Source organism: Schistocerca cancellata, chromosome 7, assembly GCF_023864275.1.
Source record: "Schistocerca cancellata isolate TAMUIC-IGC-003103 chromosome 7, iqSchCanc2.1, whole genome shotgun sequence".
Classification (NCBI taxonomy): domain Eukaryota; kingdom Metazoa; phylum Arthropoda; class Insecta; order Orthoptera; family Acrididae; genus Schistocerca; species Schistocerca cancellata.
Window position 1 is genome coordinate 203756360 of NC_064632.1, and position 23671 is coordinate 203780030.

Below are 23671 nucleotides of genomic sequence, written 5' to 3' on the forward strand. Positions count from 1 at the left end.
AAAAGCAAAACTTACACATACATATGGCCTCTGTCTCCGAGCACTGGAGCCTGACTATGACTGTGTCTGATGTGGGCTGCAATCTGCTGGGGTGGGTGGTGAAAGTAATGTAAGGAGGAGGAGTGTGGTGCAGATAATGTAAAGAGGAGGAATGAGACTGGGACTGGAAATGGGAGGGGGAGGGATAGCAGGGAAGAGGTGGGAGAAAATGGTATGCTGCCTGTGGGAGCATACAGGGACATGTTGAGGACAGGAGAGGGCTGTTAGGTGTCATGTTAGGAGGCTGTGCTGGGAGGGGAGTGGGGGAGGGAGGAGGGAGGAGGAGAAGAGAGAAGTAGAGAAAGTGTAAAGAGTAGTAGGAGTATTAGTGGGATAGAAGGCATGTGTCGTGCTAGCATTGGAGCAGGGAAGGGGATAGATTGGTGGAAGACATGTACTCAAGTTGAGGCCCAGAAAGTTACAGGAATGAATGATATGTTTTAAGGAGAGTTCTCACCTGCACTGTTCAGAAAAGCTGGTGTTGGTAGCAAGAATCCAGATGACAAACACTGTGAAGCGAGCATTAGAGTGAAGCATATCGTGTTGGGCAGCATATTGAGTAACTGGGTGGTCCAGCTGTTTCTTGGCTGCAGTTGGACAGTGGCCATTCATGTGGACAGACAGCTTATTAGTTATCATGTCCACACAGAAAGTGGCACAGTGGTTGCAGCTTGCTTTGTAGATCACATGACTGCTTTCACAGATATCTTGCCTTTGATATGATAGGAGTTACCTGTGACAGGGCTGTGGTAGTGTGGGGGTATACGGGACAGGTTTTGCATCTGGATCTGTTGCATGAATATGAGCTGTGAGGCAAGGGGTTGAGAGCAAGGGTGGAGTAGGGGTGGATATCCATACATGCCATATCCATACATGCCTTCTGTTCTCCCAGTACTCCTACTAGTCTTTCCCTCTTCTCTAATTCTCTCCTACCCCCCTCCCTTTCCTCCACCCTCCAAACAGAGCCTCCCAACACTGCAACTAGCATCCTTATTCTGTCCCCAATATGTCTCTGCACTCTCCCACAGGCAGCCCAGCATCTTCTCCCACCCCAACCCCACTATCCCTCCCTGCCCCATACCTCCTCCTGACCTGCACCACCCATCCAGCAGATTGCTGTTCATGTCAGAAGCAATCACAGTTGGGCTCCAGTGCCTGGAGACAGTTGTCATGTGCCTGCGAGTTGCGCTTGTGTGAACGTGTGTGTGTGTGTGTGTGTGTGTGTGTGTGTGTGTGTGTGTTTTTTTTTTTTCCTGGTTCTCACAGACCTAATTAACTATAACATTGGCAGTCGCTGTCACTTACATCTGAATTGTTGAACTGAGAAGACGGTGAGCTCTGATGAACTGGTCCCCAACTGCTGTCGTGGTTTGTTTGTTTGTTTTGTTGGTTGTGTGTTCCGTTGATCAATTGCATGGTAGAGTAGCCATTATGATGTGGAACGTGTCAAGTGCACAAGAAATGCACATACTGGTATGAAAAAAGATTTTTTAAAGTACAGTGTTAAAGATTAATATTTCTATTATTTACCCCATTACCTTAAATGGCACAACATGCATATACTATATTTATAGATTTTTTTATTCCTATTCAAGAATTCATCTATGGTATAGAAGGAGTTGTCAAGGAGGTATGATTTCAATTAATTTTTGAAGCTATTGCTGCTGTCTGTCAGACATTTTATTTTGTCTGGTAATTTGTCAAAAAATTTTATAGCAGCATATTTTACCCTTCTCTGTGCCAAAGATGGGTTGAGTAAAGGATAGTGCAAGTCTGTCTTTTTACTGGTATTATAATCATGAATGAATGTCATTGTTTTTAAACTGGCCCATGTTGTTGAGAACAAATTTCACTAGTGAGTAAATGTACTGTGTGGCTGTTGTAAGAATTCCCAATCTTTTTTTAAAAAATGCCTACAGGAGTGTGACTATGAACCCCACACATTATTCTAACCACTTTCTTTCGAGCAGTGAATACTTTTTGTCTAAGTGTTGAGTTACCCCAAAATATTATTCTGCATGACATCAGAGAGTGAAAGTATGCAAAGTATGTTAGCGTACTAATTTCTATATCCTCAAATTTGGCAATTATTCTGATTGCAAAAGTTGCTGAACCTAGTTGCTTTAGAAGATCCAAAATATGAATTTTCCAATTAAGATTCTCATCTATATTGTCAGAAGAAGCTGAGTAGTACCGTGATGTAGTGGTTATGTTGAATGCAGTGTTGTGAGTTCAAAACTCACCTGGACTGTACCATTTTAATTTCTATATTCAGTTCGACTAAATTCTAGAAGTATCCATAAATGTCAAGAATCATTGTACTGGAATGTTCTGTAGCTGTACATATACTGAATGTGTTCTGGCTGGAGGCAGTTCGCTCCACACTCTTGTGTGTACCAGTGGTGAATAAACCTTTGTTAATTGAAGTTAGTGTTCGTCATTGATCTAATTACATCTTCTTCTGTGTGATATTATTCTGATGGAGGCACTGGGTATTGGAACTTGTGATGGCGCACATTATCGACGACACAGTGGCTTCCATCAGGCCACGACAGAGCCACCGTTTACGTGGTGAGAAGCCCGAGTTCAAGCCATATTTAACATATCGCAATCTATCAGAGACAGAAGAAGAAGAGGAGGACATTACAATGACAGCAACTGTGTGTCACCACATGAGACATCCATCCGGGTTCTCTGGTGACAATGGCCGAGATCCAAACGAGTGGCTGGAGGTATATGAGCGTATAGCCAAATTTAACAAATGGGATGACACCATGTGTTTGGCTAACGTATTTTTCTTCTTGGAGGGCACTGCAAAGCAATGGTGTGAGAACAACAAGGAGAAGTTCACAAGCTGGGAAGTATTCCAGGTGGAACTGCACAAGTATTTTGGCGACACACCATGACAGAAGTGCAAGGCTGAAGATAAATTAAGGTGCAGGGCACAGCGTCCCGGAGAAACTACAGCATCCTACATTCAAGACATCTTGGAGCTGTGTAAAATAGGATACTAGAATGAAGGAGAAAGATAAGGTTGCACATCTCGTGAAGGGTGTTGCTGAGGACATGTATCAAGCCTTACTCCTGAAGGAGGTTTCAACAGCAGACGACTTCATAAAATGGTGCCAGTATATCAAGACAATGCATCAAAAAAGAATTACATGCAAGAAGTTTGAATGGCGTCCAAATGTTGTATCAATGTCTGTGATGGAGGGAGCAACTGATTTCACAAGTTTTCTTCGTCAGATAGCGAGAGAGAGGAAGTTCAGACGGCACTTGGATTGCACGGCGAACAAAAAACCGAAACGCTTCAAGAGGTCATAAGAGAGGAAGTGGAAGAGACATTGAACCCAATCTCTTGTCCTTCATTTCCCTTTAAAATGGTGAAAAAGTCGAAACTGAGGCGGAGTTACATTCCTACAATGCTGCATAAGGAGCCTGTTTGGGCACCAAGGAAGACTTGTCTGGAGGACCCAGGATAACCAACCAGTATGTTTCTACTGCAGACGACCAGGACATATGATGCGCTATTGTTGAGAAAGGCGATGAATATTTGATGACGCCTGTGCCAGAAGACAGCTGACCGATCTTAGCTGACCCCAACTCCGGGATGACGAAGATGAACAAGATGACGTGGGTGCAGTACGACATAGGTCACCATTGCTGCAAGCTAGCCACTGGGGAGGACGCTCCCCAACACACTGATCCAGGTCCCCATTGCCATTTAGAAGCTCCAGCCGATCACCTAGCCACTGCAACCTGGAAAACCAAAGGGTACGACCTTCCTTGGAGGAAGAGCAAAATTGTCCACCATCGAAAATGATAGGAAACTACATCGATATCCTCATGGATGGCTGACCAGCCCAAGCTCTTGTGGACTCTGGAGCATCATATTCAGTCATTTCAGAGAAGTACTGTCACCAGTTGCAGAAAACCGTATTCATCGACAACAAAACATCTCTGCTGAAGGTGACTAATGGGAAATATGTAAAACCTACAGTAAGATGTACCATTTGTGTGGGTGTAAGTGGCCATACACAGCCCTTAGAATTCATCATTTTACAAGATTGTAGTCATGACGTTATTCTCGGTTAGGACATTCTGAAAACTTCGCAGGCAATTACAGATTGTGGTCGCTCGAAGATTATGCTAGACAAGATGAGGTACTGTGGAAAGGAAGACAAACATCCGAGTGTGTGGAGACTACGTTTGCTGGATGAAGTGATCATTCCTACAGTCAGTGCTAGAAAGGTAACTGTCACATGTCATGCCATGCATCAACCCATGGATCTTGTAGTAGAATGTAAGAGAAGCATACCACTGAAGAATAACTTGGTCATCCCAGCCTCCATCATTTCGTTTAAGAAAGGATTCGGTGAATTGTGGATAGTTAACTGTCGCCGAGAACCACAGATCCTTCCAAGATGCATGTGTGTAGCAAATGCTGAGCTGATAATTGAAGAACAGCTGAGCATAATAGAAACCTCCCATGCCGAGTCTGTGGGCGAAATTAGCACTACCACTACGAGACAAGATCTTCTAGCTTGACTATCACCAGGTCTCACTAAGGAACAACAGAAGAAGCTACCTGCCATTCTTCAAGAGGTCTCTGAATGCTTCAATCCACAGGTGAAGAGCAAATCAGACAAATCGATGGTGAAGCACTGGAGACTATCAACCAATAAGCCAGCGAACATACCGTGTGTCAGCAACAGAATGTTGAATAATTCACGATGAGGTAGAGAAAATGATGAAGAATAACATCGTTCAGCTTTCACAGAGCCCATGGTCGTCACCAGTGGTCCTCGTCAGGAAGAAGGATGGCAGTTGGCACTTTTGTGTTAATTACAGGAAGCTTTATAAGGTAACTAAAAAGGATGTTTACCCTCTTCCACAAATTGACAATACACTAGATTGTCTGAATGGGGCTAAGTTTTTCTCAAACATGGACATGTACTCGGGATACTGCAAATCGAAGTAGATGAGGCTGATCGTGAGAAAACTACATTCATCACCCCTGAGGGCCTGTATGATCTAAGGTAATGTCATTTGGTTTGTGTAATGCACCAGCAACTTTGCAACGGATCATGGATAATCTTCTACATCACCTGAATTGGACGATGTGTCTTTGTTGTTTAGATAACATTATAGTGTTCTCAGAGACATTTGATGAAGGTATAAAAAAGTCTGAGGGCCTTTCTTAAATGTCTCCAACAAAGTGGCCTGAAACTTAATCCAAGAAAGTGTCTCTTTGGAGCAAAATAAATCAAAATACTTGGACGCCTTCGGTCAAACGAAGGTGTGTGGCCAGACCCAGAAAAGGTGAGATCTATAGTGGAATTTCCGATTCCTAAAAGTATTAGAGATGTGAGTAGCTTCCTCAGATTCTGTTCTTATTACCGTCATTTTATCAAAGACTTTTGTATCAAAGCCAGGCCACTCCAAGAGTTGTTAAAAGCTGATGCTATATTTGTCTGGGGTGGTGCTCAATGAGATTCTTTCGATGTGCTGCGAATAGCTCTGATGTCTGATCCTATACTTGGTCTGTATGATGAGAGAGCACCTACAGAACTACACACAGATGCCAGTGGGTATGGGCTCGGTGCTGTTCTGGTGCAAATTTCGGATGGAAAAGAGAAGGTTATAGCCTATGCTTCTAGGACACTTACAAAAGCCGAGAGAAACTACTCAACTACAGAAAGAGAATGTCTTGCTGTGATGTGGGTCATGTGCAGATTTCGACAGTATCTTTATGGAAGGTCATTCACAGTTGTTACAGACCATCATTCACTTTGTTGGGTGACAGGTCTTAAGGATCCAACAGGACGACTCACCAGGTGGGCACTACGTCTTCAAGAGTATAACATTACCAAAGTGTACAAAAGTGGAAGAAAACACCAAGATGCCGACTGTCTCTCAAGAAACCCAGTGCAAGACCATCAAGACTTCGATGAACATAGTAACTGTCTCACTGCACTCCAGGATCTCTCTGCTGAGCAGAAGAAGGATGCCAAGATATCTCAAATTTTGCTTGCCTTAAACTGGTCAGAGGATGTGAAAGGACAATTTAAGATAGTTAGTGGATTACTTTGCAATAAAAACTTTGATCTGTTTGGAAAGAGTTGGCTACCAGTGATTCGTAAACACATCCACTTAGACGTTCTACAAAAATTCCATGACTCACCTGAGGCCGGACATTTAGGATTTATTAAGGCCTATGATAGAATTCACAAGAGATTTTTCTGGCCAGGTTTATTTAAGAGTGTCTGTCACAATGTGTCCCCCTATTACGAGTACCAGAGGAGAAAGGCAGTTCCTCAGAAACCACCTGGCCGACTCGTACCAATTCCACCAGCTGAAATGCCTTTCCGGTGTTTTGGGATTGACCTCCTCCGACGATTTCCAACATCTGCTAGTGGCAATAGATGGATTATTGTTTGCACTGATTATCTGACACTATGTCATTACTAAAGCCGTAAAAATAGCCGAAGCATCTGAGGTACCCAAATTCATTGTGGAAGACATTGTATTAAAACATGGTGCCACAAGGTCATTAATTACAGATCGAGCAAAAGTTTTTCAATCAAATCTTGTGACCGAGATAAACCATCGGTGCAACATTACTGCCTACCATCCGCAATCTAACGGGCTTCTGAATGCCTTATTAAGGCCTTGGCTGATATGCTATCAATGTTCATCAATGTTGAGCAGAGCAACTGGAATGAGGTGCTACCTTTCGTGACATTTGCCTACAACACTGCCAAACAAGACACCACAGGATTTATGCCATGTTTCCTGGTGCATGGGCATGAGGCGACTACGACGATGGACACTGTGTTTCCGTTACATCCTGGTGACGTGGATGACTACATTGGCCAGGTGTTTACCAGAGCTGAGGAAGCTCGGCAGTTAGCTCGACTCCACATGCTGCAGGCTCAAGGAAACGATTGCTGAAGGTATGACGCGAGCCACCACCCTTTTGTCTATCAGCCTGGTGACCTTGTCTGGATCTTCTTCACTACTGTTTGGAAGGTTGGTCTCTCTGAGAAGCTCCTCAGGCGTTACTTTGGACTTTATAAGGTTGTAAGACAGTTGTCTGATGTTACTTATGATGTTGAAGATTTCAACCCCGAAAGATCAGAGATACGGTCCATGTCCTTCAAATGAAGCCCTGCAAGGATCCTGTCACCCAGGGTAAATTCGAAGCTCCGGTGACAGGCAACAAGCAGAAAGGTGATTAAGGGCGTAGCGGCAAAAGAAGTTCTAAGAAGATCACCACCAGGGTGAGCATCTGTCATCGGGAGTTGGAGTATGCAGGACTGATGATTCGTTCTGGACTAGGAGGATGTAACACCGAGACGCGGTTCTCTTAAGGAGGGAGCAATGTTGCAGTGGAAGCTGAGTAGTATTGTGGTGTAGTGGTTATGGTACTAAACTGTTGAGGGTCATGAGTTCAAAGCTCACCTGGACTGTACCATTTTAATTTCTATATTTGGTTCGAGTACATTCTAGAAGTATCCACAAATGTCAAGAATCATTGTACTGTATATATACCATATGTGTTCTGGCCGGAGGCATCTTGCTCCACGCTCTTGTATGTGCAACTGCTGAATAAACTTTTGTTAAGTGAAGTTAATGCTCATCATTCATCTAATTACACCTTCTTCTATGGGACAATATGTATACCCAAAAACTTAGTATGCTCTACCCTGTCTACTGACTTTTGTTGATGTGTTATATTTATTGAAGGAACTGTACTTTTTGCAGCAGAAAATTGGATGTATTGTGTTTTTCAAAGTTTAGAGCAAGCCCATTTGCAGAAAACCAATCAATGACTTTTCCAAAGACCTTATTTGTATCATTTTCAATTGGAGTTTCTTTTACTGGTTTAATAATGATGCTTGTATCATTAGCAAACAGTGTCAGTTCAGCTTCTTGTTTCAGATGAGAAAGGAGGTCATACACATATATCAAGAACAGAAGGGGACCCATGATAGAACCCTGCGGAACACCTACTGTAATTTCACCCCAGTTAGATGAAGAGGCAAACTTATTTAAATCACTTGACCCATATAAAGAAACTTTTTGTTTCCTGTTCTGTAGGTATGATGTAAACCACTCATACGCTATTCCATTTATTGCAATATCTGTAACGTAATGCCATGGTTCACACAATCAAATGCTTTGGACAAGTCACAGAAAATTCCTATTGGTGACATTTTACTATTTAGAGACTCTATAATGTGGACAGTGAAATTGTGTATTGCTGTCTCAGTGGAACAGCATTTTTGAGATCCGAACTGTGATTTAATAAGTATCCCATTACTATTGAGATGGCTAACCACTCTTGAGTCATTATTTTCTCGAAGATTTTTGAAAATGCTGCAAGCAGGGATACTGGCCGATAATTACTGACATCTGTGGCGTCCCCCTTTTTGTAGAGAGGCCTGTCAATGGCATATTTTAACCTGTCTGGTAAAATACTTTGAGTTAGTGATGCATTAAATATGTGACTCAGAACTTCAGCTGTAATTGCGCCACATTGTTTTAATATATTATTAGAGATGTCATCTACTCCAAAAGAACATTTATTTTTCAAAGATTTAACAATTTTACTTATTTCACAAGAGGTCGTTAGGTGAAAGTTATCTGACTAAAATTTTTCAAAATTGATTCTTCCCTGTATTGCCTGGCTTTTTCTTTTGAACTATTCTCATGTTGCATTTATCATTAGCATTTGGCTCATTATATACATCTCCCCAATTAACATTTCTTAAACTTTCTCTGAAGTGCTCTATAGATACCGGGTTGAGCAACCTCACACTTTTACGTAATGGTTTCTGAAATGTACATCCTGTTAGGTTTTGTAAGTTAATCAGTTGTGCATCATGGTCTGACAATCCACTTACCACAGGGAAAGCATGTGACTGTTTTACATCCTCTTTCTGTACAAATACATTATCTATTAGAGTGCTACTGTCTTGAGCTATACGTTTAGGGAAATTGACCACTGATTCTAAGTTATATGTTGTTAATAACACTTCTAGTTCACTTTTCCTATCAGAACTGCTTAGAAAGTTTACATTGAGATCACCACAGATTGATAACTACTTCTTTTTGTCTGACAGACAGCATAATAGGGGGTCAAACTTTTTTATGAATAGCTCCCAGTCTCCTAACGGGGACCTGTACACTGTTGCTAAAATCAATAGTGCATTATCTAGCTGAAGTTGACATGCACAAACCTCAAAGTGCTGATCAGCACATGATTTGCTTACTTCTACAGTTTTGTATTAATACCCTCGTTTTATGAAAATGGCAACTCCTCCTTTATCCAGCCTAGATCTAACAGTGTAAGATGCTAAATCATACCCATTTATATTGACACTATCCATCCCTGTTCAGACAGACAGAGTATATCAATCTCATTCTTATTTTTGAGATCATGTAAACACACTAATAGCTCATCTACTTTATTTTTTATTCCCCTGATATTTTGATGAAGTAAGTTGATACTGTCCTTAGCTTTGCCCCTATTTACTATACATGAAGTTTCTTTTATTCTATTTATCTTGATTGTTGTCTTTAATCTGTCTGGACCCATTAACCACAGGGATCTCCCCTTGTGTGGCTGTGGCCCCCTTCCCTTTCCTATTCAGGTACAGGCCATGTGTAGTGTATCCCCACCTACCAATTGCATTAACTGAAATGGCACTTATGTGAGATTTTGCCGGTGTCTGGAGCATCCTGTTCAGCTCAGTGTTAACATGCCTGACAGCAGTGTTTACCAGGGCTGGTCATGGCACTCAAAGACCTCCACAAACCCCACAATTGTGCACCCAGTTTCTGCTCCTATTTTATCCAGGTCACTCCTAATACTCCATCTTGGATTCATAGCTAGGCTGTTTCCTGCTTCCCCAACTATAATTACCTGATCTTCCTTCTCAATGTCCCTGCATAGCTGACCTAAGTTTTCTGACACCTGGCTAAGGCTAGCACTTGGTTTCACAAAACTTATGACCTGGTACCCTGCACATAATTTCTCCTGAAGCTGCTGGTCCACACCCCTCCATGACTGCTGCCTATAAGCCGAATTCTACTTTTCCTATTCTGGTTTGATCCCGACCTGTCTTTTTTCTTTAAGCTAATATTCTGCTTCAACCTAGTTTCAACAACATCTGGATGAGGCCCTTTCTCCACTTCAAATAGCAAGCCGTTGATTCACTATTTGAATTTCTGGAGTTTTTTCAAGTGTTTCCCTTTTTCGCCCTTTGCTTGCTACCTTTTACCAGTTCCCAGTCTCTTTTTTTTCCTCCCTTAACCTACATAATTCTAAGTTCATGTTATCTAATTCAGCCTTGAGGGCACAAATTTTTGCATCCTGTTCAGCAATTTTTCTGTCCTTTCTACATAACCTACACTGCCATGGAAGAGCCTCATTTTCTACCCTCATTTCCTCACCGCTATATTCGCCCCAGTGAAACTATAACTTACAGTCTACACAGAACACCCCCTCTTTCAAATTTCTATGGCAACCACCACATTTCTAATTGACAATTCTAGTCAAAAACGAAAATCTACACTCACACAAAATTTACGACTAGAAAACGTAAACAAAACTAGCAACTACCAGCCTTTATGAAATACTTTCTTTTCGATCTAAATATGGTCAGGAAAGCGAAACCTTCAATAGATAGCCTAGAGAAGAAGTAAATACACTAGTCTAAAATGTAATATTAACTAAATTAGCTCTTATGTCAGTATTAATCACTTAACTTAGCGAGAGCTTCGTATACGCGCATCTGCTTAGCTGCAGGGCTGCCAATCATATCATCCTTTATGCCAGTGCCAGAGTGAGTGCACTGGTATCATGTAATCATTCCAGAGACGGGGGGGGGGGGGGGGGAGGGGTGTGTAATTTATGTATACTGCGATGCTGGTGCCACCCTTTGGGGTCCGCAGATACTGATGTTCGCGCTGGGGTAGGCTTTTGATGGTCAGCGCACGAGTGGTGTCCTACGATGACACCACATGTTGCATAATGTTTTAACACATTTTATGCTTGCACACTATGACTTTTCTGTAGAATTAAAATCTCCTTTATTGGGGTCAAAATTGGTGGTGCAAACAACAACCATCTCAAACCCAACTCCCTGTTAGTTGGTTTCCAGTTTTTGTGTATCATTTTGCACGGTAGAGCAAGTCATTTTACATTCACATTGCAAATTAATTTGTACATATAGCTACGTTCTGAACATTTCTAAGTTTTTTTTTCCAAAAAGAAAAAAAAAAGTATGCAGGTATTGTGATTTTATAAGTCCTGTTCACCACCTTTTATATTACAGTAACCCATTAAACCTATAAGGCAGAAGGTAGTGGCTTCTAGGTTGATGGCATGTTCCTTTAACTTTTAGAAGGCATTCAGTTCTGTCCTGCACTGTGTAAAATATCTGTGTACAGAATATCAGACAAGTTTTGTGATTGGACTGAAGGGCTCTTTGCAATGAAACTGTATGTCATTCTCAATAAAGGGAGATCTTCAGGCATAAAAGTATGTCCAGGCAGACCCCAAGAGTGTGTTTTAGTACCTTTAGGGTTTACAGTATTTATAAATGACATAGTGAATAATGTCAGATGTTCCATGAGACTGATCATGGTTAACATTGTTGTATATAGAGAAGTTGCAACACCCGAAACTTGTAGTGAAATGCAGAAATACCTGCAGAACATTAGTGCATAAATAAATGACAAGACCCATTACATTTTGATTACATGATTGCGAACTATCGCTGGAAACAGTCACATCCATTACTTGTGTGGAAGTCAGCTTACAGAGCAGAGTAAAGTGAAATGACCCCATGAAACTAATCATAGGGAAGGCATATGCTTGACTGAAATTCGTTGGATGAATCCTCAGGAATTGTAATCTACCTATGAAGGAGGTAGATCACAAAACGTCATCACCAATACTTTAATATTGCTGCTCAGTTTGTGAACTTTACCAGGTAGGATTGACAGAGGAAATATGAAAGATCCAAAGAAGTGGATTTTATCACTATTTTGTTTAGTAAGTGCGAAAACATCATGGAAGTGCTCATCCTGCCCCAGTAGCAGATGCTACAAGAGAGGTATAGAGGGAAACATTCCACATGGGAAAAAATATATCTAAAAACAAAGATGATGTGACTTACCAAACGAAAGCGCTGGCACGTCGATAGACACACAAACAAACACAAACACACACACAAAATTCTAGCTTTCGCATCCAACAGTTGCCTCGTCAGGAAAGAGGGAAGGAGAGGGAAAGACGAAAGGATTTGGGTTTTAAGGGAGAGGGTAAGGAGTCATTCCAATCCCGGGAGCGGAAAGACTTACCTTCGGGGGAAAAAAGGACAGGTATACACTTGCGCACACACACACATATCCATCCACACATACACAGACACAAGCAGACATATCATCTTTGTTTTTAGATATATTTTTCGCACGTGGAATGTTGCAAGGAATTAGCTTGTGCACCAAATTCACACATAGGCTACTTTTAAATGTTTGTAGTGAAAGATACTTATTGATATGAAGAATATAACATGAAATGTGGAACAATAATTAGCCTTAGAAAAGCTATTTACTCTTTGACTTTTGAACTGTAACATACTTGTGAAAATGCTTTTATTTTTAATATGTCCTACATATTATGATTCAACATAATGAAACTGAGCGAGGTGGCGCAGTGGCTAGCACACTGGACTCGCATTCGGGAGGACGACGGTTCAATCGCACGACTGGCCGTCCTGATTTAGGTTTTCCGTGATTTCCCTAAATCGCTCCAGGCAAATGCTGGGATGGTTCCTTTGAAAGGGCACAGCCGACTTCCTTCCCCATCCTTCCCTAATCCGATGAGACCGATGACCTCACTGTGTGGTCTCCTTCCGAGAAAAACCCAACCCCAACCCAACATAATGAATACAGTGTTTAAATAACCCTCAAAGTGGTACAAGCCCATTGCATTTTAGCATTTAGAAAGTCAGGCTATCTTGCAGCTTTTGAGATGCTTGAAGACTCACAATGATGGCGATGCATGACATAGAGATGACATTCCTTTATGTGTAGAATGTGGTAGGGTTTTAGTGAGGTTGGATTTGATTATGATATGCAAGCATATCTGCAGGTAACAGGTGCACACACACAAAAATGTTGTTGCACATAGAAATATTGTAACATATGTGCTGCACCAAACTAGAAATTGGTTATTTTATTTCTTCGTCAAGTTATTGTGTTTGTTACTCCATTATGGTTAAGCATCTCTCTGGTTTTGGATGAACTTTGGAATGGAGATAGCCTGTACCCTGATTTAACACATAGGCTACATTTTATTCTGAAAAAAAGTCACTGTACTTGTGGGATGGTCAATGTGATTATTGTTCCCGTGGGGTGTGTAACATGACTAAAATGTCATCCATGAAATTTAACTGTGAAATGAATTCATTAACTTTAGCAAAGAGTTATTGGTGCCCACGAATGAATTAGTGACAAATATCAATAAAAAAGTTATTGATCACATATCTGAGGAATTGACAACCTAATGTCAGTTGATACAGTGGTAACAAGAGATGACACTACTACATACTCTGTAAAATTTTTACTCATTATAGCTGCTGGGGGTGTCATCCCAGAAGATGGAGCTGAAGACAGGTGTGCCTGTTGTACTGATGCACATTCTTTTTATCTGTCGTAGCAATATGGCTAAAACCATTTAATTTTTAGCTCTGGACCTCTTGTTTCTCTAAAGCATATTTTATAGACCTTTCTCCAAATCCCTGTTTTTTAGCTGTCTTCTCTTCCGGTGATTGGGATTAACGTGTAGTCATTTTTAATTCCTCTCTTTGTCTTTGTGTTCTACAGTTTTGACATGGGCATGTATGGCCCCAGTTGTTCTTGCAACCTGTAACAAAACAACAACACTGGTGCATAACCTGGATACTCCAAAGTTGTGCAATGGCACCAGGTTACACATCATAGAGCTGAGTGGGTGTATCATGCAGGGCATCATCATCAGTAGTGGAGCCAAAGGAGAGATGGTATTGATACCATTTGCCTGCTTGCAGTTCCCTTTGAAAGTGGCCTTCTCGATCACTGTACATAAGAGTCAAGGACAATTGTTAAAAGTGGCAGGTATTCATCTGGAACACCATGTTTTTTGCTTGGACAGCTCTAAGTTGGCTGCTCGTGTATATTGGGACCCAGAAAACTCTTCATATACACAGAGAATGAGAAGTCACGGAATGCTGCTTACAGAGCTGGCTCTCCATACACACCAAGACAGTTATGATCCTTTCTGTGCTCGGAATGTTGCAAACAGTCATGAAATTATTTACTCTCTCTCTTTCCTGGCACATTTTGTAATTCACTACTCGGTTGTGTCTCACTTTTTTCCTTAAGTAAACAAATGAGTTGTGAGACATGCATTGTACTGGCTTCTCTCATTGTCTCAAAATTTGCCTGTACCCCTTCTTATGTTGCGCACTTTGTTGGTCCGCAAATAGATAACTTTATTGATCGCACTTATGTGTGGATAATGAGTTTTGGCATTAACATTTCTTTATAAATAAATTTTTAACTGTAACACTGAGGGGTGCAACTAGGTTATTCATATTTTAAAAATACCTGAGCTCAGTGCCATGCTGCACTAACAAAAACTTGCTCTGGAAGTCTACATTAACATCGACAGTTGCACCTTGAGAGCCACTTTAATGGTATGCAGCAGTATGCTGATGATGTTTATGCTGACTTAATTAAAAACATTTCATTTCCAAAATAAGGTTACCTTCCTCCATTCTGGAGTAGCTAGTATGCTAAATGTTTTGCTTATTCACTCAGTGCCATTCTGTTTGGGAAAACCAAAAGCTGAATGCCTGGTGTGGACTAGTATGCAGAGTATGTATGTACATATAGAGGTATGCAGTTTCCTTCTTCTTTTTTGTAGTTAAGTTGAAATTATTCTTTGAATCTCTTGCAGGTAAAGCAGACACAGCTGGATCGTGAACAGGTGGCTCGTGAAATCGCAGAGAAGTTGGGGGATACGCCTGGTGTATCATACAGTGATATTGCTATTAAGGCTGCAGACTGTGGTCGGACACAACTTGCAATAAAGGTTTGTATAATTCAGTCAGCCATTCACCTGTTTACAGACAGAAAGTGCCAAAATGCAGTTGTTTTCATCACATGTAAATTTAAAATCATACTACAGCTCATTCTTAACTTGGGAAGCAAGTCAGTCATAGGAAGGAAGTGTCACTTCAGTTCTAGGAGGTTCACGTCTTGTAATTCCCTGTGGTCTTCAGATTAACCCCAAGACTAATAACTATATTTTCAGAACAGCTTTGCACACAATAATTTCACTGTGTCACAGCTACTGGATTCAGACAAGTGCTGTATTCCCCTGCCTTGCCAGTATTATTTCATTACCTTGCAACATCTTTGATTGCTTTTCAGTCAAACTGGAAAAAATGTTTATTTACTAAAATCTTTGAAATGTAGCAAGGTGGAATAGCCCACTTTCTGTAATTCTGCTCCTAATACAAATACTATTTTTTCTTTTTTAAATTTTTTTTCAGTCTTAATGCTTATGCCATGAATAATTAAAATTTCTAAATTTATGTGTCTAATGTATTTTACTAAACTTTATTGATTTACGGTAAATTTTTTGTACTGCTGAGGAAATGATACAAGTAGTTTGCCGAGACATTTTATATAAAGAAATATATACAGTTTTAGGGTCAGGCAATCCATATACATCTCAAAAGCTAATCCTGCTAATAATTATTTGTTTTAAGAATAACATACACTCCTGGAAATTGAAATAAGAACACCGTGAATTCATTGTCCCAGGAAGGGGAAACTTTATTGACACATTCCTGGGGTCAGATACATCACATGATCACACTGACAGAACCACAGGCACATAGACACAGGCAACAGAGCATGCACAATGTCGGCACTAGTACAGTGTATATCCACCTTTCGCAGCAATGCAGGCTGCTATTCTCCCATGTAGACAATCGTAGAGATGCTGGATGTAGTCCTGTGGAACGGCTTGCCATGCCATTTCCACCTGGCACCTCAGTTGGACCAGCGTTCGTGCTGGACGTGCGGACCGCGTGAGATGACGCTTCATCCAGTCCCAAACATGCTCAATGGGGGACAGATCCGGAGATCTTGCTGGCCAGGGTAGTTGACTTACACCTTCTAGAGCACGTTGGGTGGCACGGGATACATGCGGACGTGCATTGTCCTGTTGGAACAGCAAGTTCCCTTGCCAGTCTAGGAATGGTAGAATGATGGGTTCGATGACGGTTTGGATGTACCGTGCACTATTCAGTGTCCCCTCGACGATCACCAGTGGTGTACGGCCAGTGTAGGAGATCGCTCCCCACACCATGATGCCGGGTGCTGGCCCTGTGTGCCTCAGTCGTATGCAGTCCTGATTGTGGCGCTCACCTGCACGGTGCCAAACACGCATACGACCATCATTGGCACCAAGGCAGAAACGACTCTCATCGCTGAAGATGACACGTCTCCATTCGTCCCTCCATTCATGCCTGTCGCGACACCACTGGAGGTGGGCTGCACGATGTTGGGGCGTGAGTGGAAGACGGCCTAACGGTGTGCGGGACCGTAGCCCAGCTTCATGGAGACGGTTGCGAATGGTCCTCGCCGATATCCCAGGAGCAACAGTGTCCCTAATTTAATGGGAAGTGGCGGTGCGGTCCCCTACGGCACTGCGTAGGATCCTACGGTCTTGGCGTGCATCCGTGCGTCGCTGCGGTCCGGTCCCAGGTCGACGGGCACGTGCACCTTTCGCCGACCACTGGCGACAACATCGATGTACTGTGGAGACCTCACGCCCCACGTGTTGAGCAATTCGGCGGTACGTCCACCCGGCCTCCCGCATGCCCACTATACGCCCTCGCTCAAAGTCCGTCAACTGCACATACGGTTCACGTCCACGCTGTCGCGGCATGCTACCAGTGTTAAAGACTGCAATGGAGCTCCGTATGCCACGGCAAACTGGCTGACACTGACGGCGGCGGTGCACAAATGCTGCGCAGCTAGCGCCATTTGACGGCCAACACAGTGGTTCCTGGTGTGTCCGCTGTGCCGTGCGTGTGATCATTGCTTGTACAGCCCTCTCGCAGTGTCCGGAGCAAGTATGGTGGGTCTGACACACCGGTGTCAATGTGTTCTTTTTTCCATTTCCAGGAGTGTAGTTTATTTGAAAGCCCTCACTCTATTTCAAGCAGACATTTTTGGTTTACCAAAAACTTAGTATTTCAGAAATTATTCACATTCAAAATTATCATATTCTAGAAAGTTTGAATCTTAAAATGTAATTCTTTCCAAATTTCAGTGTTAATAGTTTTGTAGCCACATTTTTTATTCAAAATTGTATAAAGTTTCATTAGTGCATAGAATATTTCAATTGGAAAATTTAACTTCACAGAAAATTCTGGCTTTTGTAGATCCAGGTACATGCCCAATTTTATATCCCATAAAATATGACCATTATTTTTGCCAGATTATACAGCTTACAGTTACAATTACGTGTTGTGTAATGTATATGTGTGTTAACAGTAGTACCTATTTTTCCGGTCTTTTATGCTGTCATTGAAGATGTAGTTACTGGGTATGTTGTAATGTTTGTCCATCATGCATCTGCAAATAGGCATTGCGCACGAAGCCATTGTCAGATGGTGGTGAACAATCAACCAGTATGAACTCTGTGTTATTCAGTTTGACCTTTTAGTCAGTCATTGCTCATTGTTGCATTAAGTTATATGTCAGTGCTGAGCTCTCAGCATGTAAGGTCAGTCGGCAGCTACCATTCAGAGACTGAAGGTGTTGTGTCAGTTATCTGTAAAATAAGGAAAAGCCAACCACTCACTTATAGGAGATCGATGCATGGAGCATAAATGCATGTAACACAAAATGGCTTTTGCACTAGCTTTTCAGGACTAGCTCTTTTTCTAGCAAAAGTACACACATTCACGCACACAACCACACAGACACACATGCTCTCTCACACACACACACACACACAGACACACACACACACACACACACACACCTCTCTAACCACAGCAAGACTGGTTATTCATTCTTGATTATTAAAAACAGTTGTCTGAGCTGATAGATTGGGGAGGGAGAAGTAAAGCATGTAAGGAGGGGGCAGCAATAAAGAGGGAGTTCTTTGGACAGATGACTGTGGGCTGCACTACAAGTGGAAACGAGTACAGAGAGTAGAGCAAAAAACACATGTAGGAAGAGGGGGAGAGTGGGAAAGGGAGGGAAGGAGAGAAAGATGAAGACGGAGAGGGCAGAAGGAAGGGGGGGGGGGGGGGGAGAGTAGGAAGCGTGAAGAGAGAGATAGAGAGAGAGGAGAGAGAGAGAGAGAGAGAGAGAGAGAGAGAGAGAATATGACCACATGGTGAGGGGGGGGGGGGGGGGGGGAGAGAGAGAAGGCGATGAATGACCTGGACAGAGAAGCTGAGCTGTGGACTAAAGAAAGAAGAGAAGAGAGAAGGTAGTGGGAGAGGGGTAGTGGAGGTTTAGACTAGAGGGATTGTGACAGTGCATTATAAGCTGGAGAGAAAATTCCCATCTGTGCAGTCCCACGCAAATTGTGCTGAAAGGCAATATGCAAATGGCCCACACAGTGAAACAACTGTTGAAATCTTTGTGTTGAGGTGTGCAGCATGTTCAGCAACAGGATTAATAGCTGATATATAAAATGGCTGCTTTCACAGGCATTTTGTATCGCTAGGGCCACATGTGAAAGCAGTCATGTTATGTATGAGCTATGCTCCAATTTCTCTACAGTATTCTATGTGGGCATGACAAGTAACCTGCTGTCTACTCACATGAGTGGCCACTGCCAAACTGTGGCAAACTACAAACTTCACTACCCAGTTGCCAAGTATGCTGCACACCACAACACAAATAACTTTAACAGCCGCTTCAGTACATGGGCCATTTGGATAATCCCTACAAGCACAAGTTTCTGTGAACTACACAGATGGGAATTGTCTCTCCAGAATATCCTGCACTTTCAGTCCCCTTACCCTAAACCTCCACTGACCTTTTCCTATTGTATCACTTTAAGCTCTGCCTTCTCCCACCACTCTTCTCCCCCACCCTTTCCCCTGTGAACTCTCTCTCCCTCCCTCCCTCTCTCTCTCTCTCTCTCTCTCTCTCTCTCTCTCTCTCTCTCTCTCTCTCTCTCCATTTGGATACTCCCTACAAGCACAAGTTTCTGTGAACTACACAGATGGGAATTGTCTCTCCAGAATATCGTGCACTTTCAGTCCCCTTACCCTAAACCTCCACTGACCTTTTCCTAGTGTATCACTTTAAACTCTGCCTTCTCCCACCACTCTTCTCCCCCACCCTTTCCCCTGTGAGCTCTCCCTCCCTCCCTCCCTCCCTCCCTCCCTCTCTCCCTCTCTCTCTCTCTCTCTCTCTCTCTCTCTCTCTCTCTCTCTCTCTCTCTCTCTCTCTCTCCCTCTCCCTCTTTTCTGCCTCTCATCCTTCATTCTCCCTCTGTATCTTAACCTTTCCCCCCTCACCCTCTTCCCATATATCTTTTTGTTCTACCCTGTACTCTTTTTGTCTTGTAGTGTGGTCACAGATTCATCTGTCCAAAGACCTGCCTTTTTCCTTTACTCCCTTTTCTTGTTCTTCTATTCCCTGTACCCACCTTCATCAGCTCAGGCAACTGGTTTTAATAATCAAGTACCGATAACCATTCCTGCTGTGTGCATTTGGGCTTCTATGTGGTTGTGTATGTGAATGTGTGTACTTTAGTTAGAAAAACATCTAGTATCTAGAAGCTAGTGGGGATGCTGTTTTCTGTTACATGTTTCTGGGCTTGATGTATTGATCTGCTATAGGTGAATGCTTGGCTTGTCCATCCAAGAATTACCATCATTGTTCTACGGGGTAGTTATAATTAAACTTTTGCTACTGGAGAAGGACTCCATGAAAAAGAGTGATCTTAGGACAAAGAAATTTTGTGAAAACATTTCTAAGCACATGCGAAAGAGAAATAATGAATGAACCATTGGCAGAAACACATTTTAATTTCCACACGAGAGAATAACATATGTTAATTGTGTACCATATATGTATTCCAGTTTAAAAATGTTACTCAAAGTGTTGGCCATCTCTATCCTCAACAGCCTGGAACCGCACTAGAGATACCATTTCACAATTTTTCACAGCACTTTTCGAATGGTAGACCATGGAATGTCCAGCTGTTGAGACACAGCTTGTGCACTGCTTGAAGATCACACGTTGGTTTCAGCATTATCAGCTGTGTTAGCAATAACTTCTTCAACAATTTGTGGTAGAATTGGCCATCAGCCTCTCCCAGTAGCAATTCCCAAATCACTAGTTAATTTGAACTTCTGAATCATGTTCTTCAACCCTAGTGTGGAAAGAGGGCCTCCATATTCCTTTACTGCATAGATACCAACAAAGAGCAGCAACACTGTACTTTTTTTTCCTTTTTTCTTTTTTATAAAACAGCATTTAAACATGTGTTGCTGTAGCACTATTGGCACGTAATGGCATGTCAAGACGCCAACATACTAACAGTGCAAATCCTGCAGTGCACAGTCCGAACATCATTTCTGTAAAGTTGGGTACCCTTATGGTAGATAGTTTTGTGTGTACACTGGCTCAAGTAGCGGAAGTTTAATTATAACCACCATGTATGTAAGTTATCTGTTACACTTGTGACTTTTCATAGATAGCCTATGGAGTTTACCAGTCTGTGTTGTTAAAGCTGTATACTTCATTGTAAGCAAGTTGACCATTCATCATGTGTTTAATAACAGTAAATATGAATGAAGTGAGAATTAAAATGTAACAGTGTTGTGCTAAATCATTATTAACTGAATAAAACACTTACTAATCATCAGAAGAAGATAGATGAAAATGAAAATCTATGACATTTAAGAGACATCAAAATAGGTTGGTAAAGTTCCAACCCGACTGGTGGCAGCGGCTGGAGAAAGATTGTGATCAGCAATAGGGAAAGGAGCTTTTTAATACTTACATACTTACTTTGTTTGCAATACAATCAGTAGTGCAGACATAGTGTCTCTCACACTGTCTCTTGTTGGAAAACTTGGTGAAGTTGTTTGTGAAACAGGAGCAAAGTACCCATCACTGTTTTTGCGAAGCAGTCTTTGTATTGTGCATTCTAAAACCACGATTCCTCCTCTTAAGAAGGAAGAGTTAATATAAGATTTCCATTAAGGCTTGGCTAAGTCTCATTGATCTATAGTGCACTGAAAAGAGGAATATCACCTGAAAAGTCCTTCCCACCCTTCCAAAAGTTATATTCAGCTGTGTACCCAACATATGCAGCATCCCTATTTGTCCATATGCCCTCTGCCTCCCAGCTCCCTCTCACACTGCTCATGACCTTCTGAGAGATTAAGCACAGGGCCTGTTCCATACATCAGCCCACCGCCATGTATTCAAGGACTTGCACTGTGTTTCTTATCCCATAAAATGTAGAGCCACATGTGGAAGCAATCAGATCATATATATGGCGTTTCTGCTAAGAGTCGTCAGGAACATTTTGTCTGTACAATTTTGTTTTAATAATGCATAGATTGAAACAACCCAAACAAATACTATTGTTGATCATGTTGAGCACCACAGCTGACACTAATGTTGATGATTAAAAAACCAGCTCAACTGTATTATTTAATAAAAAACCAGCTCAGCTGTATTATCACTCATTTATTGTGTTGTGACCAGTTTCATTCATTGAACACTTTCAGGTTGCCAGCAGTGAAAAGAAACTAGGTTAAAACTACAGCTAGGTAACAAATAAAATGGGCAACTCACACTGATAACAGCCTTATGCTAAATCCTCACTGAGTCATGCTAAAGTCATGATGTAAATGGTTGGACATCATAGGAAATGTTAAAGACCAAATCCATAAACAGTCATCATAAATATTCTGCTGACCACCGGGTAGAAGTACAGCAAGCAGGCGTGGCATGCTGTGTACAGACTGTACTAATCATTAATAAAAATACTTTTTTATGAATAATATCCAGCTACACTGCTATGTAAGTTGTTTATATCTTATTTCATTCACAATGAGCCCATTTTGGCAACTTGCCATTGTCAGGTGCTCTTACACGTAACATTGTTGCTGTCATGTCCTGTCTGTTTTGGAATTATTATTTTCTTCCAGGTGTAGAATGGAGATGTATATCAGATGTTACTTGTTTTCCAAATATGCTACTTTTCTGACTGTTGGATGACAGTGGGTCAGTGATGTTATATGTAACATCGCTGACCCACTGTCATCACTTTTCTAACAGTTGCTGACCACCACTTTTCTGACAGTTGGATTACGTGATGGAAGGACTCCGTCAGCTTTCATATACTTCCACCTACAAACCTTGCCACAGTGACCCCATTCTAGTAATCCATCAGGATCTCCAGTCACTGTTCAAATCCTTAGGCCCATCCCAGAACCTCTCCCCAGAGTCCATCTCTCTACTTACCCCTACCACTTCTTGCACCCCCACCTTTTACATACTTCTTAAAGTCCATAAACCCAACCACGCAGGATGATCCATTGTGGCTGGTTGCTGTGCCCCAAGTCAAACTCTGCTCTCATAGACCAACACCTTCAACCTATTACCTGGAACCTATCCTCCTATATAAAAGATACCAACCGTTTCCTCCACCGGCTCTCCACAGTTCCTGTCCCTTTACCACAAGGTGCCCTGCTCGTCACTGCTGATGCCACCTCCTTGTACACTAACATTCCTAATGACCATGGCCTTACTGCTATTGACCGCTAACTTTACAGATGCCCTATGGATTCCAAACCAACAATGTCTTTCCTAGTCGCAATGACCAACTATATCCTCACCCACAATTACTTCTCCTTTGAAGGTATTACCTACAAACAAAACCAGAGTATGGCTATGACCACCTGCATGGCACCATCCTGTGCCAACCTATTCATAGGCCATCTAGAGGAATCCTTCCTAAAAACCCAGAATCCTAAACTTCTCACCTGGTTCAGATTCATTGATGACATCTTTGCTATCTGGATTGAAGGTGAGGACACCCTATCTACATTCCTCCATAACCTCATCAACTTCTCCCTCATTTGCTTCACCTGGTCCTACTCAACTCAACAAGCCACTTATCTAGATGTTGACATCCACCTCAGAGATGGCTGCATCAGTACCGCCGTCCATATGAAACCTACTAACCACCAGCAATACCTCCACTTTGACAGCTGCCACCCATTCCAACCCAAGAAGTCCCTTCCATACAGCCTAGCCACCCATGGTCATCTTATCCGCAGTGATGAGCAGTCCCTCTCAAAATATACTGAGGGTCTCACTGAAGCCTTCGCTGACCGTAATTATCCTCCCAACCTTGTACAAAAACAAATCTCCCGTGCCTTATCTTTCCAGTCTCCCACCACCTCCCAAAGTCCCACAGTACAGCCACAGAGGAGCATTCCCCTTGTAACTCAGTACTATCTGGGACTGGAGCAATTGAATTACCTCTCGTCGTGCCCTGAAA

General features: G+C 42.1%; 1 protein-coding gene across 1 annotated transcript in view; it reads left to right on the forward strand.

Moving 5' to 3' along the window:
- LOC126092282 (vacuolar protein sorting-associated protein 16 homolog) overlaps positions 1-23671 on the forward strand; it is a 225855-nt gene that overhangs the window by 145525 nt on the left and 56659 nt on the right. Inside the window, exon 10 of the mRNA XM_049907799.1 lies at positions 15056-15190. Within this exon, the coding sequence (XP_049763756.1) occupies positions 15056-15190 (135 nt within the window). The remainder of the gene's footprint in view (positions 1-15055; positions 15191-23671) is intronic.